Source organism: Helianthus annuus, chromosome 7 (genome assembly GCF_002127325.2).
Source record: "Helianthus annuus cultivar XRQ/B chromosome 7, HanXRQr2.0-SUNRISE, whole genome shotgun sequence".
Classification (NCBI taxonomy): domain Eukaryota; kingdom Viridiplantae; phylum Streptophyta; class Magnoliopsida; order Asterales; family Asteraceae; genus Helianthus; species Helianthus annuus.
The window spans coordinates 128,922,641-128,941,873 of record NC_035439.2 but is presented as its reverse complement, the minus strand read 5'-3'; the positions used below and the strand labels follow the sequence as shown (position 1 = coordinate 128,941,873).

General features: G+C 34.7%; 2 protein-coding genes across 3 annotated transcripts; one reads left to right on the top strand and one right to left on the bottom strand.

Annotated features, from left to right (window-relative positions):
* Positions 1-2,766: 2,766 nt before the first annotated feature.
* On the top strand, positions 2,767-8,361 carry LOC110868535 (protein disulfide isomerase-like 1-4). Its single transcript, XM_022117729.2, has 11 exons — positions 2,767-3,455; positions 5,032-5,161; positions 5,309-5,474; positions 5,557-5,675; positions 5,778-5,858; positions 5,943-6,029; positions 6,144-6,287; positions 6,373-6,453; positions 7,009-7,143; positions 7,226-7,282; positions 8,060-8,361. The coding sequence occupies exons 1-11, from the start codon at positions 2,863-2,865 to the stop codon at positions 8,201-8,203; spliced, it is 1,737 nt and encodes a 578-aa protein (XP_021973421.1). The 5' UTR covers positions 2,767-2,862; the 3' UTR covers positions 8,204-8,361.
* Positions 8,362-9,058: 697 nt separating this feature from the next.
* On the bottom strand, positions 9,059-18,558 carry LOC110868536 (4-hydroxy-3-methylbut-2-en-1-yl diphosphate synthase (ferredoxin), chloroplastic). Of its 2 annotated transcripts, XM_035975265.1 has the most exons (21): positions 18,361-18,550; positions 18,127-18,129; positions 16,451-16,683; positions 16,081-16,238; positions 15,106-15,212; positions 14,932-15,032; positions 14,780-14,856; positions 13,922-14,041; positions 13,604-13,834; positions 13,367-13,483; positions 12,584-12,658; positions 12,429-12,506; positions 12,271-12,330; positions 12,115-12,177; positions 11,276-11,420; positions 11,041-11,179; positions 10,485-10,562; positions 10,216-10,375; positions 9,733-9,831; positions 9,516-9,620; positions 9,059-9,367 (listed from the first exon to the last, which is right to left on the bottom strand). In XM_035975265.1, the coding sequence occupies exons 3-21, from the start codon at positions 16,656-16,658 to the stop codon at positions 9,266-9,268; spliced, it is 2,223 nt and encodes a 740-aa protein (XP_035831158.1). In that variant the 5' UTR covers positions 16,659-16,683; positions 18,127-18,129; positions 18,361-18,550; the 3' UTR covers positions 9,059-9,265. The 2 variants fall into 2 exon arrangements, with proteins under 2 accessions (XP_035831158.1, XP_021973422.1); XM_022117730.2 differs by lacking the exon at positions 18,127-18,129 and having other exon boundaries at positions 18,361-18,558.
* Between the last annotated feature and the right edge of the window lie 675 nt (positions 18,559-19,233).

Below are 19,233 nucleotides of genomic sequence, written 5' to 3'. Positions count from 1 at the left end.
GTCGTAACGTTAGCTTTGAGGGTTTTCAAAAAAATTGTTTATTTTTTTTTTTTACTTTTTACCAAAAAATATATGCATCAAGAGTTGTAACTTGTGCTTAGGACATTTTTCAAAAAAAAAAACTTTAATTTTTACTTTTAACCCTAAAGGTTTTTACCTTTTTCATTTTAACCCTACATAATTTGTTTTTTAACTTTAACCCAAAACTTTTCATTATTTGCAATTTACTACAGAACTTTTGTTACTTATAATTTTCATCTTTCGCAAATTTTCGTTTTGCATATAGTTCTAAATTTTTCGAGTTAATACGACGCAACGTGCATGTGTGGTTCAACGTTTTTACCTCTATTTTTCCATGTTTGACAGGTTCGTCGCAACACGCATATCCTAGGTCGAGTCAGTGTTGGTGGTCGATGACGGTTTTTGACACCGTTTTACGCTCCGCCACAACGCCGGGTGTGCTTTGGGGGTTTTTCAAAGAAAAAATGGTTATGCATATGGTTGTCGTAACGTTAGCTTTGAGGGTTTTCAAAAAAATTGTTTATTTTTTTTTTACTTTTTACCAAAAAGTATTCAATAAATTACTTTTAACCCAAAACTATTTGTTTGTTTACTTTTAACCCAAAACTTTTTATCTTTTGCAATCTATCCTCATAACTTTTTTTACTTTCAACTTTGGTCCTTTATGGTTTTCATTTTACGCAAATTTTTCGCTATATGCTTGGTTCTAAATTTTGTGACTTAACACATCGCAACGTGCGTCTTTGGTTTAACGTTTTTACGTTTCGTTCTAAATTTTGCGAGTTAACATCACGCAACGTGTGTGTGTAGGTGAACGATTTTTACATCGTCTTTTTTTCCCCGTTTGACAGGTTTAACATAACGTACGGGTCCTAGATCGACTTAGTTATAACCAAAGAATCCCCGCCGCATTGCGGCGGGTCTCAATCCTAGTTAGAAATATAATTATAACTTATTTTGGATTCGTTGCTTTATCAGGCCATTCCTTCAGACGCTGCATCCAAATTGTGGGGTAACAATAAAGCACCTACAAATGTTGTGATACAAAGTCAAGATGGTCGAACATTTAATGTTTAAGCAAAGCCAAAGGAAAACATTTCTTTTTCCATGGTTGGTCAAATGTTGTAAAACATTTACATCTGAAAAAAGGTTGTTTAGTGCTCTTCAATCCTGTCGAGTTTTCTACATTCAAAATAACACATTTCATTGATGGTGTGATTCAAAGCTCTTTCTGGACATCGCTGTTATCTACAACATGTAACTTTATTGTAAGATTATTTTTTACTTTCATTTTATTTATGTTAATATATTTACTTTTTATGAACTGATTACAAAACTAACATTTTTATTATTTTTGTTATTATTTCTACAGGTCATTCCCGAGTCCATTCTGCCCAACTATTATGATTATACATCAAATCATATAATTTCCATTATAGATATAGGCAACAAAATCTTTCACGTCAAGATTGAAACCCTTGATGGTAAAGTCGGTTTCTCCATTGGTATTGATGTAATTGTTAATCTGTTTCAATTGGAGGTTGGTTGTTATTTAATATTCACAAGAGGTTTTGGAAATTATTTCCATTTAAAAATTCTTGGAAAAAATGGTGTTGAAATTAATTTTGCTGATGTAGATGTTGATGAGGTAACTATACATTTGCTTGCTTCTTTATATATTTAATTATTATATTGTTATTCTAATAAATGTTATATGTGATTTTCAGCATGTAGTTGCACCTATTGATGCAGTTGAAGAGCCAGCTATTGATGAACAAGAAGATGGTCGTGTTTATAAGTTTGTTCGTACGGCTTCTAAAGATTTTGTAAGTTTTAATATTATTCTTGGAACTACTTATATTAAAAATTACATTTTTTTATTCACATAAAAGTACATTGTTATTTTTATATTCTTCTTCTTATTAATTTTATTTTAAAAACAATACAACAGCTGCCTGATAATGTTTCAAGGATGGCTAAACTTGATTCTGATTTAAAACCTATGACCGCCAGACTTCTGCATTTGACTGAGCAAGAGGAGTTTACCAATCGTACCAGACGTGAAAAGAGAGGAGAAGGTTTTCGTTATGCGTTATGCAAATGGTCGAGATTCATGAAACGTGCTCGCATTAACGAGGGTGATACGGTTCACTTTTCTTTTGATGAAACTCATCAAGTCTTGAATGTTGAATTCATTGTACCTCCAAAAAGGAGTATTGATTAGTTGTTTTACATTTAGGTTTTCGATAATTGGTTTTCATATGATATACATTTACTTTGTTATCGTTAATAGTTTTTAACAATGTTTAATGGTTTTGAATTTTAAGTTATTACATCTTATCATATGTTAGTTTACTATTAGTGTTTCTTTTAATGGATAACACAATTTTCACATTATTCACTGTTCAGACTTTATCGATAATTGTTTCGACTTACAATGCAGTTTTTTTTATGATATCCATTCATATAATCAGCCACAGACCGTTTTATCATTTATTCATACACTCTATTCATCATACAATTTATCATTTATTAATATATATGTATATATTTATTTGTTTAGAAAAACAGATTAACAACCCGTAAGTATTCACGGGTTATAACCTAATAAGTTATAAGTAAGAAGTTACAAATACTAACTTCTCATCATATAAACCCACCTTAAATAAGCTAACTCAAACACTATAAAAACAATTTATTAACTTTTATAATACAAGAAAAAACTAATATATTAATTCTTTGATGAAGTAAATATCACTGCAAGAAACCCTCAACCCCTTGAGATCTAACCTCACTTTCAGACAGTGTCTCCACTTCACTTCACTTCAACTCAAGTCAACAATGGCGAATCGCTTAACCCTCATCCTCTTTCTTTCCACACTCCTCATCCTCTCTCACTTCACCCCACTGTCTCTCTCTAAACAAACCTCCCCCGATGAAGACGACGACGAAGACCTCAGCTTCCTCGAAGAACCCGAACCAGAACCTTCACCCACCTCAACCCACGATCCAGATCTCCCAGATTTCGACGAATTCGCCGGAGACGAAGATGACGACTTCGACAACTACAACTACGACGAAGAAGGCGACGACGACTTCGAACTCCCTTCAGATTTCAAATACGAAGAAGATGTATCCAACACGATTGATGATGCTGACGTTGTGGTTTTAACTGAGGGTAACTTTAGTGATGTCATTGAGAGTAACCGGTTCGTGATGGTGGAGTTTTATGCTCCGTGGTGTGGGCATTGTCAGGCTCTGGCTCCTGAGTACGCTGCTGCTGCTACTGAGTTGAAAAGTGAACCGGTTGTGCTTGCGAAAGTTGATGCGCAAGAAGAGAGTGAGCTTGCTGAGAGTTATGAGGTCCAGGGGTTTCCTACGGTTTTGTTTTTTGTTGATGGGGTTCATAAGCCGTATCTTGGTCAACGAACAAAGTTAGTATCTGTTTATCTCTTGTTTTATCTTTTATCTCAATGTGTGTTTGATTAGTCTTTTTTGTTGGCATCAGAGTGTGTAAAATATCGGTCAGAACATCGGTACTGATAATATCGGCGATATTGACCGATATTAGACCGATATTGGACCCATATTTGACCACTATATCACCAATTTTCCTGATATCAGTACCTTTCTTCTTCGTTTTACCAAATTGTATTTCTTCTTATTGCTGCTATTAGTGTTTTAAGTCTTAATTGTTAGTTGTTAGTGTTAAATGTTTTGTTTTAAGTCTTAGTCAGTTCCTAGTTGCTACAATTGTAAGTGTTTTGCAAGTTGCAAAAGGTTAATTTGTTAATGGTAGGAGAGTATACTGAATTGTTAGTGTTAAATTGCTATATATATAAATTCTACATGATACTAAAATTACCGATATCCCACCATGATAACCGACGATATCTCAAATATCGGCTTGGTTTAAAAAAGCGGGAAGCGCACAAAAGCGATGAGGTCTAAAACCGATTTTTAAAAAGCGAAGCGCAAAAGCGGTGAGCTTTTCGTACGCAAAGCGCAAAGTGATTATATAAATTATTTTATATATCCCATAAGTGTTTAGCATCCAATACCTATGATTTAGCTATAATTAAGCTTTATATATGTTTTAAAATGAAAAAAACATAAATGTACAACATAAAAAGCCTGTTGTACAACACTCAAAAGCATAGAAACACCCCATGTACAAAAAGTGTGCGCCTTAGGTCGATTTTCACCCTAAAAAGCGCGCCTCAGTTGCGCTTCTTGTACATCGTGCGCCTTATGTCACACAAGGCGATGGGGTTTGCGCCTAGATGCGCTTTGCGCTTAAGCGCGCTTAAGGCGCGCTTTTTTAAACCAAGAATATTGGTCCTTGACCGATATCTGATATTTTACCGTATTAACTACTTAGGTTTGATATAGTGTATGATTGTTTAATTAGTCAATTTTGTTGGCATGAGAGTGTGTGTGTTTATCAAACTGGAGATGATAATGTGAAGTTGATTAATAAAAGTTACCAGAAAATTTAACTGCCGGTTAAGTGCTAAAAAATAAGTGTGTAAATTATATGGTTGTAAAAGTCGCTTAGCTACGGTCGGTGGGCTTAGCGACGGTCGGTGGGGTACCGGTACCGACGGTCGGTCCGCCGAGGCGACTACGGTATGTAAAATAAGGATGTTATACAGATCTTTCAATGTAATTCGAGAAAGTTATAAGTGACATCAGCAAATTCAAGTCACTTTTCTTGAATTTCATCTGGAATCGTATCAATACACTCTACTTTGTTGCTAATTTTGTTTCTTATTTTCTCTTCAAGTTAACTAATTCACCATTATTATTTTGATTATAATTTACACACTTATTTTTAGTAGTTTAATATTCTAGTAGTTTTTATTAATGAATTTAAGTTATTTTAGATATCAACATAACTATGCTCTTAATAAGCAATCTTACTTAACGGCCCGAATAATGATTTTGTGTTTAGGAATTATAGGAATAGCGGAATCAATGAAGTTGATTTGCTTTTTTGGTGTTTTATAGAGACGCTATAGTAACTTGGATCAAGAAAAAGACTGGACCCGGGGTGTACAACATAACGACTGTAGACGATGCGGAGAAAGTTCTTACATCCGAGGACAGAGTTGTTTTGGCCTTCCTCGACTCTTTGGTGGTATTACTTATCCGATAACAACCTTAATATCTTGTGCTATTGATAGTTTTCCTAGAAATACTACACAAATGATATATTGATATGAAACTGTTACGCTTCTAGATATTTTTCTTTATTTCGAGTTTTTTTGTTTTGTTTTGTTTTCAGGGTACGGAAAGTGAGGAACTTGTTGCAGCTTCAAGGCTTGACGATGATGTCAACTTTTATCAAACAGTAGATCCTAACGTGGCCAAGCTTTTCCACATAAATCCTGATGTCAAACGTCCCGCTTTGGTCTTGCTAAAAAAGGAAGCGGAGAAAGTGACACATCATGGTCGGTTTCTTCACTTTATTCCGCACTTGCGGCCTTTGTTTTTTCCATCGTTTAATTTGTTCTATTTCAATATTTCACGCAGATGGTCTTTTCGAAAAGGAATCAATTAAGGAGTTCGTTTTCGCAAACAAACTTCCCCTAGTGACAACTTTTTCACGAGAAAGCGGAACTTTAATTTTTGAAAGCCCAATAAAGAAACAGGTATATACGATATATCCGTATATGTATAGATCAGCATAATTTGCTACATGAAATTTTTTGACAGCGCACCATATTGTCATAAACCGTACTTTCGGTTGTTAGGTTTTGTTATTTGCAACTTCAAAGGGTTCAACTAAGGTTAAACAAACATTCGAGGATGCTGCAAAGTTATTTAAGGGGAAGGTAATTGGAATTAGCAATTTTATAATTATAAAAATATTTAAGCTCGGAGATTTAACGATTTCACGTTATTTTATTTTCGGGCAGCTTATCTTTGTATTTGTTGAACTGGACAATGAAGATGTCGGAAAACCTGTTGCGGATTATTTTGGCATCACAGGAGACGCTCCACAAGTAACGGCCGTTTTAACTTTTACTTATTGCCGGTTATATAATTTTTTCTTTTTTACTTTTCGCAAGATGAAGTACATTTAATAATAGTATTTACTGCATGTCTTACTTAACTAGGTTCTTGCATATACCGGAAATGATGATGCTAAGAAGTTTGTATTTGACCAAGATTTGACCCTTGAAAACCTCAAGGTTTTCGGAGAAGTCTTTTTAAACGACAAGCTTAAACCTGTGTACAAGTCAGATCCTATTCCCGAGCAGGTAATCTGTTTGGGCCCTTTTTAGTTTTTGTCTTTTTTTTTCTTCAAAGAGTTGAATTTTGATCGGGCGATCGTTGATGATGCAGAATGACGGTGATGTTAAAATAGTAGTTGGGAATAACTTCGATGATATTGTCTTGGATGAATCAAAAGATGTTCTTCTAGAGGTATTTCTAAAAAAATAAGAGTAAAATGCCATTTTCGTCCCTAACGTTTGGTCGATATTGCGGTTTTTGTCCAAAGGTTTGTATTTCCGCATTTGGATCCAAAGGTTTGAAATCTTGCCATTTTCATCCAGCTCGTTAACTCCATCCATTTTCCCCCGTTAAGTCAGGGGTATTTTCGTCCTTTGTTAACTTAATATCCAATTCGGTCTTTTTCACTTTATGTAAATTATGCTAAATGCTTGTACAATGTACATAAAGTGTAAAAAGACCGAATTGCCCTTTAAGTTAACAAAAAAAGACGAAAATACCCCTGACTTCAAAGGGAGAAAAATGGATGGAGTTAACAAGCCGGATGAAAATGACAAAGATTTTAAACCTTTTGGATCTAAATGCGAAAAAACAAACCTTTGGACGAAAGTTGCAAAACTGACTAAACCTCAGGGACGAAAATTGCATTTTACTCTATGAATAATAATAATAATAATAATAATAATAATAATAATAATAATAATAATAATGTTTTGCATCAATTGATTGTGAATCTTTTTTTTACAGATTTATGCACCATGGTGTGGGCATTGCCAAGCTCTAGAACCGACATACAACAAGCTTGCTATGCATTTACGCGATATTGACTCTTTGGTAATAGCAAAGATGGACGGAAGTACAAATGAACATCCCCGGGCAAAGGTATAGTGGCATTATAAAGTCTTGGATACTTATTAGTTGGTATCGGAATTTTCACTCAAACTTAAATTTTTGCGTCTTACAGGCCGATGGGTACCCCACAATTCTTTTCTACCCAGCGGGAAACAAAAGCTCGGATCCTGTAAGTGATATTCGCTGAGATAAATTATGCTTGAGCTATTACATACAAACCGTTTTTAATCCTATCCGATTTATGATAGTGAAAACATTTAGACTTGCAAAATACAAGCTGAAATGAGTAAAATGTCATTTTCGTCTTTTTGAGGTTTGGACAGTTTTGCGTCTTTCGTCCAAAGGTTTTTGTTTTTCGGCATCTGGATCCAAAAGGTTTGAAATCTTGTCATTTTCACCCCGCTCATTAACTCCATCTATTTTTCTCCGTTAAGTTAGGGGTATTCTTGTCTTTTTTATTTAGCAAGGGTATTTTGAATACTTGTACATATGCTAAGCATAAAGTAAAAAAGACCGAATTGCCCTTTAAGTTAACAAAAAAGACAAAAATACCCCTGACTTCAAAAGGAGATAAATGGATGGAGTTAACAAGCCGGATGAAAATGGCAAGATTAAACCTTTTGGATCCAGATACGAAAAAACAAACATTCGGACGAAAGTTGCACAACTGGCCAAACCTCAGGGACGAAAATGGCATTTTACTCAGATGGAATTATAAACTGTAGTTAATATAAAATGAAGAAAATGCATATCTCCGGAAAGCGAAGCGCAAATACTACACACACACACGTGTATCTGTTGTTTTAATTTTGAGTTTATGCGGTTCTCGTAGTCTTCTACTTATAATCGATTATGTATTAAACATTTAAACGGACTCTACATAGATTATCATAAGGGGTTTCCATATATGAGTAATAGATGTGATTAACTTTGTTTGGTATGGCAGATATCTGTGGATGTTGATCGAACTGTAGTGGCGTTCTACAAGTTTCTCAAGAAACATGCTTCGATCCCCTTTAAGCTTCAGAAACCAACTTATACTGATGCCAAAGAAAGCGACACTAAAATCGACCAGAAAGATGAATTATGACTATAGTCTATGTTTGTAGTTTATATGTAGACGTTGCAACATGATTTCTAATACATGAAATGGAAGTTGAAGACAGAATACACAATAATTATTGTAGTGTAAGAGTAGACGTTTCTTGATACCACTTACGAGCTATATTATTGCATGTGTTTCTCTAACGAGTAACCCTTCAGGTCTTAACAATTTTTCATCTCACCTAGTGTGACGTTTTTTTTATTCATTAAAAACGTCTTTATTCCTTGGCGGGAACGCACAACTTCTAATAAACGCGCCTTAAATGCATCATGGTGGTAAGGAGATATCTTCTTAGGCAAGGCAAGGCGACAAGGAGAGGCGAGAGTGCCTTTTAGGTTTTTTTTATTTTATTTTTATTTTTTTTATTAAGGCGTGTTTGCGCATATTGTTACTAGTGTACTATGCTGCTTTCTTCTGTTTTTATAGCAAATTTAATTTTACTGGAATAACTGAGCCAACATAATTAAAGACCATATGATTTTAAAAGCTCACGTCGGCGTGTCGCTAAAAACCTAGAAATTTAAGCTATAAGATGATCATAATGGGATTCTAGTACTATTCTGGAAGGGTACATTTAACTTCCCACTTGTTTACAACAAGTGCTTCTCGCATACTTGATGCGTGCACCTCTTATCTCTGCTCTTAAGTAGCCTATCGCCTTGTGTTTAAAACGCTAAAAATGACACAACTAAAGGTGGTAACGGACAGTAAACTGCCACTTGTTGCTTTGAGCTTTCAAATAAATTCTGGGGTTATGCGAGGGGTGGTATAATGGGCGGGTCAAACATGTAAAGGGTAGAAACAGACAAGTCAAAACGACCATATGGTGTTAGCCAGGGGTGGAAAAAAAATGTTCGGTCAAACATTTTCCATTACAGTATGTAAATCTTTCACTTGATGTTTTCCTCGTACATTACTAATAATAATAATAATAACAAAATAATATTACCTTAAATAATATTGTGCGCCTACGTTTAGTAACATTACAACAATACTTTCCGGTTCTTTATTTAATCCACGCCACATATACTCACTCCTATTAGTCAATTACTCTTCAGCAGGAGGATCGACCCAGCGTCCATGATCTTTGATTAGTTGGATCAATGCATTGGTTGCACCCTCCATTGCAATTCCTCGTTGTACTACCGTCTGAAAAAAATAATAACCACATCACTCTATAAGAATTGTATTCGTAGAAAGTTACAATGATTGGAATTTTACTGGGTACGTTTGTTTATTTCAACTCTCAACCGATTCAAACTATTTCACTCGTTTAGGAAAAAACGAAGTTGCGTACCTTCCCAACGTAAAGATCAATCTTTCCAGGAGCACCACCGACGTATCCGAAATCTGCATCGGCCATCTCTCCCGGTCCGTTGACTATGCATCCCATAATTGCAATCTGTCATAAAAGTATGGACAAAATATAAGTGACAATTATTTTGCTATAGAGATGAACAAAGTTGGTACTCGAATGTTTTAAGTCAGCATGTAGGAAAGGGTTTGATAATTACCGAAACACCAGGCAGATGTGATGTTTTTTCTCGAATTTCCGCACTTATCACTTGAAGATCAAACAGAGTTCTACCACAAGATGGGCATGAGACGTATTCCTGTATTTATTTTTTTAACAAATAAGCAACAAATATATAAATTTATATGTATAAGTATGTATATGTATATGTAGGGTTAGGGCAAAATGAAAACTCCTACGAGTTGTGAGAATTTAGAGAACTCAGCCAAAACGAAGGTTTTTTCGAATTTTTTTTTACCAAAAATCCTCTAAAAAATAAACTTTTCCAAAAAAAATTGTTTTTGTTGATTTACACTACCGTAAAAAACCCTTACAATGGGTGTAAATGCTTATGTCAGCAGCTTTTTACAGCAGCGTAAAAAAGGCTGACCCCGCTCGGAATTTTTTTTTACAGCTGCGTTTGTAACATTTTCATCTACGTGTGTGTAACCAGCCAACCAGCAAAAAATATTACATCCCATACCGTTTTAGTGTTTCGCATCCTGCATCCTTGTAGCAAATTGAAAGACGTATTTCTGAGAAATTCGAAATCTTGATCTGGTGCTTCTAATAAAATACCATCTCCAAGTCCATCAACTAAAAGTGCACCAGCATTTGCACCCGCGTTAATAACCAAATCATCCCTGCCAGTATACAAAACAGCGTTAAAACTTAAAATTAACACACTTATAAAAAGGTAAGAAAAAGACGTGTGTAATTATATATATATATCGACATGGGTCAGTAAATTACCTAGGAATTCCCTTCGGGAACTGTATGTGGTGAAGAACCGGGAAGTTCAATGAATTTTCAGAGAGATACTCGAATAGCCTGTCAAACAAAGACGTCACAGTTTTATATATTTTTTAAACAAAAATAGATATTTTTTTATTGAGTAAAATGCCATTTTCGTCCCTGAGGTTTGGCCAGTTTTGCGGCTTTTGTCCAAGGTTTGTTTTTCCGCATCTAGATCCAAAAGGTTTGAAATCTTACCATTTCATCCGGCTCGTGAACTCCATCCATTTTTCTCCGTTAAGTCAGGGATATTTCCGTTTTTTTTTTGCTAACTTAAAGGGCAATTCGGTCTTTTTCACTTTATGTAAAAAAACCAAATATCCCTGAAAAAGACCGATCTGCCCGTTAAGTTGACAAAAAAGACGAAAATACCCTTAACGGAGAAAAAGTGGATGGAGTTAACGAGCCGGATGAAAATGGCAAGATTTCAAACCTTTTGGATCCAGATGCGGAAAAAACAAACCTTAGGGACGAAAATGACATTTTACTCTTTTTTATTAGTGAAAGTTGATACCTCCTTGCAGTATGCACTCTGCCAGTTTTTTCATCTGAATACGGCAGATCATGAAGAATCATTGTCGCATCAATGCTTTTTAAAATTTCTAGCTCCTCATAGGACTCATCACCACGTACCGACACCACCAAACGTGTGCCTGAGGAAATATCATTTAAATATTTTATATGTCATTTGTAAACAAGAACTGGTCCATACGAATTGAGTGGTGAAAAACTGAAATTGAGATATTTACCTTCTGGTAAAAGCTTATGAGCTCCAGTTGATAACTCGTTCAGATTTACCAAGACTATCGCGTTTGGCAAAGGCTTTGACAATTGTTCTGATAAAGGAGTTATAACTCCCATACTTACATCAATCAACCTTTTAAGAGCTAGCCGCTGATAACAGATAAAAAAAACTGGATTAGTATAGAAATAATATACTTTCCATAATCACATTTGACACATTAATCGTTTTTAAAGAAGATATAAAAAGCAGGGCTGCAAACGAACCAAACGTTCAACGAACAGTTCGTGAACCAGAGGGAAGTTTGTTTGTGCTTGTCCGTTTATTAAACAAACGAAAACGAACACAAAACTCACGTTCGTTCATTTATGTTCGTGAACGTTCGGTGACGTGTTCGTTTATGTTTGATTGTGTTCGATAGTTCATTAGTGTTTTTAGTTTTTATATTTTATTTAAATACTTCAAATTTCCGACAAATAAAATATTTAATAAGTGTCGGTGTATTATATAATCTGTTCATGAACGCTTGTTTGTGTTCGTTTGTTTTCATTTGTGTTCATGAACATTAGTTTGTGTTCATCAAAGTTACTTTTCGTCGTTCGTTGTTTAAAAGTAACAAACGAACATGAACACATTCATTTCCTTAACAAACGAACACGAACATAAAATCTTGTTCGGTAAGTGTTCATGAACAGTTCGTAAACACATATATTTCTTAACAAACGATTCGTTCAGTTCATTTGCAACCCTAATAAAAAGATTTGAACAAAAACTATTTCGGGTTTAACGACCCGGACCCATATGAAACATATCTATCTAGAGAAATTTGATAGAAAGATTTCTTACAGCATCTTTATCGTCTACAGGTGGAAGCTCTCTCAATAAGATAGAATCTACGGTTGCAAGATCCTGAATAAAAAACCATATTTTATGAGCTAACAAACACATATGTCAGGGAACGTTGACGGATTTATTACTCAACGTAACAAAGGATGAACTGACCTTAAATGGCATACCAAGCACAAGTTTTGCAGCTAATGATCGGTAAAAGAGCTCAGGTGTCTGGACATAAATAAAATATATAAAAAATGCAAGAATTAATACAGGACACGCAAGGTAATATAAAGAGTAAAGACTAAAGAAGTAAGAAGGTAATTAACCTTCAGTTGATCCAGTGAAACAGACATGAGAACAGAGCCGTCACGGTGTAGTACGCCTCTGTAATCCACCTCTTCACCCTGCCACAAAAGAAAAAGTCATATATAATATTATGATTAAAACATATTAACAATTTGTAAAAGAGTTGGAAAGCAACCTCCTTTTGCACAGGCAAATCGCCGGTTCTTCTTTGAAAATCGAAATAACGTCTATGTTTCTCTTCAAATGGTGCCTAGAAAAGGAAGTGTAATTAGAATTATAGTAATATAAGGCTTGAAATACCTATTAACTAGTTTTTTTACCCGTCGTACGCGACGTGATAAATTATAGACCACGGTCAATCCGACTCGTTTTCGAACTAAATTTACGTTGAAACGTAGAGTAATCCGAATTCATACCGTTGAATGAAAATGTATCATATTTGACCCGACTTGTTTCCAAATAAAATTTACGTCGAAATATAGACCAACTCAAAACGTACATAAAATAAACACGTGCGGTGGCGTCGTACGCGGCGTGATAAAGTATAGACTACAATCGACCCGACTCGTTTTCGAATTAAACTTACGCCGAAACATATAGTAACTCAGATTTATACCGTCAAACGAAAACGTATTATATTTGACCTAATTTGTTTCCAAACAAAATTTACGTCAAAACGTACTCCAACTCAAAACGTATATAAAAATAAAACATTTTATAATTGACCCAACTAATACCCAAACAAAAATCACATTAAAGCGTAGACGAACTCGAATTCATACAGACACGTAAATAGAAATAAAAACGTAAGAAATTAGTTTTAGGGTAAACTCAAAACTTTAGAAACTTAAAGGGTTGTTTTTGACATTATACCAAAGTAGAAGGGTTGTCAAAGTGTAGAATGGGTCATTCTTTTTAAGATATTATACAATTTGGTAAAACTCATGCAAAAACTTACCACCCCTTGTTGAATTTGCGATGCTTTCATACCAAGATTAGCCAATTTCCTACACGGGTCGATTTCTTCCTCCGGAGGTTCGGTAAGGGAAACCCTAATCGTATCACCAAGACCATCCTGTATATCATACAAATTCAAGCTTATGAAGTTATGATTATATGAACAATGTATATGGTATTATGCTTTATAAAGCTCTTTCTTTTTTGTAAAAAATAAGTAGCATGAAGAATATATGACCTGAAGAAGTGTCCCGATACCAATTGCAGATTTCATTCGTCCGTCTTCACCCTCACCAGCTTCCGTAACTCCCAAATGCAACGGATAGTCCCAACCCTGAACGTACATTTCCGCTACAAGAAGACGGTATGCTTGAACCATGATCACTGGGTTGCTTGCTTTCATTGAAAATACGAAATTATGGAAGTCTAGTTTTCGACAAATTCTTGCAAACTCAAATGCCGATTCAACCTGAAAAAACAATTTTGTATCGCATAAGTGATTGTTAAACGTTAAGGGTAAATCAAGAGAAACTTAATGCATATTATGCATGCTTACCATGCCTCTAGGAGAATCACCGTAGTAGCTCATGATACGATCCGAAAGACTCCCGTGATTTGTTCCTATGCGCATTGCCCTTCCGTATTTCTTGCATTTTTCAACCAACGGGACAAAAACCTGGCGTAACAAAGAATACATTTGCAATGAGTTTATTAACTTTTTAAGTTGAAATTTGATAAAAGATTAATTGTAGGCCTGTAAACAAACTAAACGTTCATGAACTTGTTCGGCGGGAAGTTCGGTTATGTTCATTTATTTAATAAATGAACGAACATGAACACATGTTTTGTTTGTTCATTTATGTTCGTGAACGTCCGTTTATTTACATTTGTTTATGTTTGTTCGTTTATGTTAGTTTCAATTTAAATACATAGGTAGTTATATTTATATAAATACTAGACATAAAAGGAACTTCCTACTATTTATATAAATATAACTAATTGGTAATTGGGCTTTCTAGTAATAAAAATGGGTTTCCAATGGAATTTATCGTAATTAATCACTAATTTACATAAAAAATTACTTTATGCTTGCTTATGTTTAGCCAACTATGTTCATTTGTGTTCATTTATGTTCGTTCATTTGTGTTGTTTATTGTTTGTTAAACTATGTTCGTTTAAGTTTGTTTGTTTATGTTCATTTATGTTCGTGAACTGTTCGTTTAGGTTTTAAACGAACGGACACGAACATGAACATGACCATTTTCTTAATAAACGAACATGAACATGACCGTTTTCTTAACAAACGAACATGAACAAAAAATTGTGTTCGATCATATGTTCGTGTTCGTTCGGTTCATTTACAGGCCTAATTTATCGGGAGTGTGAACAATAGAAAGTCGATCAACTGCTTGACCTTCTCGATATGCTCAAGTTCCTTTTGATAATCGTCATCTGTATACTCCAACGTCTCAAACTGGGCCCGTCGATCAGCTGCAAAGAACAAAGTCAAAAGATTGAACAATTTGAAAGAAAGGTTACGAAAGAAACAAGATGTTAAGTTTGTACCAAAATTTCCAGGGTTGACACGAATTTTATCGAAACATTCAGCAACCCGTAGTGCAACTGAAGGAGCAAAATGAATGTCTGCCACTAGAGGTATGTTATAACTGCAAATGTATATGATGGATGAGATAACCATGGAAAACATAAAGATTTAAGAAAGTCAAAAAGTCAACCTACTTTTTTTGAACAAGGGTGTTCTTGATTTCAAAACATGCATCTGCCTCTCGTTTCCCTTGCACTGTTATTCTAACGAGATCAGCTCCTCTATCAGCTATTTGCATGACCTGTCAAACAGACGATTAACCAACTCAGCAGCCATTACATTGGCAAACCATACTATGATGAATTTGAAAGGATATAAATTTTGTATCTATCGAATGATTTGCTAAAAACAAGTGGTGTCTCCCATCAACATTATATTTCTTATAAGATGAACTAGTTTTTTATCCGCCGCGCGTTGCGGTGGCGCCATACGTGGCGTGATAAATTATAGACTACAATCAGCCAGACTTGCTTCCGAACTAAATTTATGTTGAAACGTAGAGTAATCCGAATTCATACCGTTGAATGAAAATGTATTATATATGACCTGACTTGTTTCCAAATTAAATTTACATCGAAATGTAGACCAACTCAAAACGTACATAAAATAAACATGGGTGTTGGCGTCATACGCGGAGTGATAAAGTATAGACTACAATCGACCCGAATCATTTCCGAACTACATTTACGTCGAAATATATAGCAACTCAAATTATACCGTCGAATGAAAACGTATTATATTTCACCCGATTTGTTTCAAACCAAAATTTATGTCAACGTAGTCCAACTCAAAACGTATATAAAAATAAAACCTTATATAATTGCCCCCGACTCGTTTCCAAACAAAAATTACATGAAAGCATAAACGAACTTGAATTTACATCGCTACGTAAAAAAAAAAGTAAGAAATTAGTTTTAGGGTAAACTCGAAACTTAAGAAACTTGAAGGGGTCAAAGTGGCAATTACAAAGTTATAGAGGTTAGTTTTGGCATTGTCACAAAGTTTACCGACCTTTCTTTTTAAGGTATTATAAGCCACCGACCTTTCTTTTTAAGGTATTATAAAATATATTCCCATCAACATTAGAAGAAACAACAAAAAACAAGAACCTGTTCCACAGTTGCAGCCACATCCTTGGTATCAGTTGTGGTCATTGTTTGAATTCTTATTGGGTGATCACTACCAAGAGCTACATCTCCAACCATTACTGTGCGGGTTTTCCTCCTGACGGTTTTATGTGTGGATTCACAATACTTCTGTACAGGAACTGCCGGAAACAAAGAAATAAGCATTAAAAGATTATTTTCATTCTGATGCAAGCACAAAATGCATATTTAATGCTATAACGCGGGTACGTATTCTTAGTAAATCAACATCCATATGATCAGCTAGAAATTATTATGATTGTTGCAGTTTTGAAAGTAAATGTAACATAAAGGTTATAACTGCAAGCATAAGAGTGAACGGTAAAGCACGTACCCAACAAAGGACTCCCTTCAGAAGCAGGCTGGAGCTCTGTAATATTTGAAGCAGGATTTGCATTTTTGATCACGAAAACCTTAGTTCTGTTAAACTTAACCCTCTTCAGATCTGAAACTTTAACAAAATCTGAGGTTTTTGCAAGCCCTAAACCGTTGCCTCTGCCCTTTAAAGTCATAAAGGAAGCTGGAACAGCTCCGGTTGCCATTGTTGCAAATAAAATCCCACAATCTCTACAATCATGAATAGTAAACCGAGATCAGTGTATTAGATATTGAATGCATACTATTACCATCTCCACCGCATAGATGAAGTCAAAGAAATACAGCTCATATGCGCTATTCCCTTTCTACACACCATAAAAGACCCTTGACTTCTAACTTCTAAGATCAAACAGATTAGTTTATACTTTTGAACCGACTGGAATTTTAACTATTTTGGGAAAAAATAAGATATCTGCATATGGAATTACCATGCACAAAATACATACCAATTTTGATGTTCAAAACTGACAAATATGAATCAGAAGTCACATCATATCTATAATACAGTCGACAGATGAGGTCGTCAACTTACATGGAACAAATTCTTCACAACATCAAATAGAGGATCTAACCGATAATCAAGTCAATAATACAATAATTTAGATTTCAACTTAGTACACTTCACCCAACTTATATAAAACTCATCAATCTCCATATAGTTATTCAACTATATTCCACACAAAATCAAAAACACCTAACACAATTAACCAAATTTAACATTTCGCAAGACGTAATTTTTCGTAAATCGTTAATTCTTCACCAGACCTAACTAAGCACTATATAAATCACTAAATTAACAAGTTTAAGATCAGAATAAAAAACAGATTACAGCGCTCGAGTATCAGTATTGAAATTCGAAAAAAATCAATCTACAGATAACTATTTGCCTATATTCCACACAAAATCAAAAAACACATTACACAATTAACTAATTTTCACCTGACCTAACAAATCATTCAATCAGCAACACTGCTAAGTACATAAATCGCTAAATTCTTCACTAAATTAACAACTTTAAGATCAGAATCAAAAACAAATTACATCGAGATCATCAATATACACCTTCTATTCAAATATCAGTAGCGAAATTCAAAATTCATCAATCTCGATATAATCACTACATAAATTGCTAAATTCTTCACTAAATTAACTAGTTTAAGATCGAAAATAAAAAACAAAATACATCGAGATCATCGATACGCACCTTATGTTCAAATATCAGTACCAAAATTCAAAATTCAACAATCTCGAGATAATCACTACATAAATCGCTAAATTATTCACTAAATTAACGATCAGAATCAAAAACGAATTACATCGAGATCATCAGTACACACCTTCTGCTCAAATATCAGTAGTGAAATTCAAAATTCAACAATTTTTCGAGATAATTATTCGACTATATTCCACATAAAATCGACTATATTTCACACAAAATCAATAACACCTCACACGATTAACCAATTTTAACATTTCGAAAGACTTAATTCATCGTCAACATTAATTCTTCACCAGAACTAATTACCTAACGAATCATTCAATCCAGTACCTAAATCGCCAAAATCATTCACCAAATAAACAAGTTTAAGATCGAAATCAAAAACAAAACACATCGTAATCATCAATACGCACCTTCTGCTCGAATATCAGTAACGAAATCCAAAATTCATCAATCTCGAGATAATTATTCGACTATTTTGACATTTTGAAAGACGTAATTCATCATCAATCATTAATTTTCACCTGACCTAACTACCTAACGAATCATTGAATCTGCTCACTACATAATCGCTAAATTGTACACTAAATCAACAAGTTCTAGAGCGAAATTGAAAACAAAATTACATGGAGATTATTGATACGCACCTTCTGGTGGAATATGAGTAGCGAAATTGAAGCAGAAGCAGGTGATTGTGGAAATTGGTGAAGAATGAGTAGGGCGTTTATAACAACAAACACATGCAAGTGAAGGTGAATCAAGTCAATAGAGGACAGCAACGCCGTTACCCATACTTGACAATTACAAATTGGCGTCTAATGATTTTGTTCAATCGTCGCCATACACATTTCAGGGGCTAAAGTTGTCATTATTTGGTTTTTAGTTTTTTTTTCTCATGCCCCTTTATTTCATCTGATTTACACTTGGGTTTCTGTTTTTTGGTTTTATTTACGCTTTTCACCGGTTTTGTAATACTCGTTAGTCGTTAGTCGGGCAGTAGGATGAGGACTAGTGATTACTAGGGATTAATTGTTAACCGGGATTGTTAATTGAAATTAACTGTTACGCCCCGCTTGTGGTGTGCACATATAATGTCGTTAAGAAATTAATATGTGCCTCTTTCTTAGCAGAAATACCAATATGTCTGAGTATGTCAAAAAAAGATATCCCTAACCAAATCATGTTGGTACTTGAACGCTGGGAGTTCTCTACAGTGAACTGCATGCTCCCCAAAAGAATCCAAACACGTCGTATGACAAACAGGGCATGTCTCATCAACTGAAAATAAAGGAATCATGTGTCACACCCCAACCGATGGCGGAATCATCGGGGCGCGGCACTGAGGGAAACAGATTGTCCAGAAGTTTCCACAACAACTATTATTACAAATTCAGTTAAATGATACGTCCCATACCGTATCCCAAATAAATAAACAAGTTATCATAGAAAGCAACTAGGCAAATAAATTCCGTTCCGACAACTCAGATTCAATTATTATTACAGACAATTGTTTATTATTT

Bases quoted from the DNA above. Each gene is read 5' to 3' on its own strand.
- LOC110868535 (XM_022117729.2), top strand. From the start codon at position 2,863: ATGGCGAATCGCTTAACCCTCATCCTCTTTCTTTCCACACTCCTCATC. The intron at 3,456-5,031 runs GTTAGTATCTGT...GGTGTTTTATAG, and splicing joins TATCTTGGTCAACGAACAAA to AGACGCTATAGTAACTTGGA. The intron at 6,288-6,372 runs GTAATCTGTTTG...TTGATGATGCAG, and splicing joins CAGATCCTATTCCCGAGCAG to AATGACGGTGATGTTAAAAT.
- LOC110868536 (XM_022117730.2), bottom strand. From the start codon at position 16,658: ATGGCAACCGGAGCTGTTCCAGCTTCCTTTATGACTTTAAAGGGCAGA. The intron at 16,239-16,450 runs GTACGTGCTTTA...TGTTTCCGGCAG, and splicing joins TGAAGGGAGTCCTTTGTTGG to TTCCTGTACAGAAGTATTGT. The intron at 11,421-12,114 runs GTAAGAAATCTT...ATCTGTTATCAG, and splicing joins CTGTAGACGATAAAGATGCT to CGGCTAGCTCTTAAAAGGTT.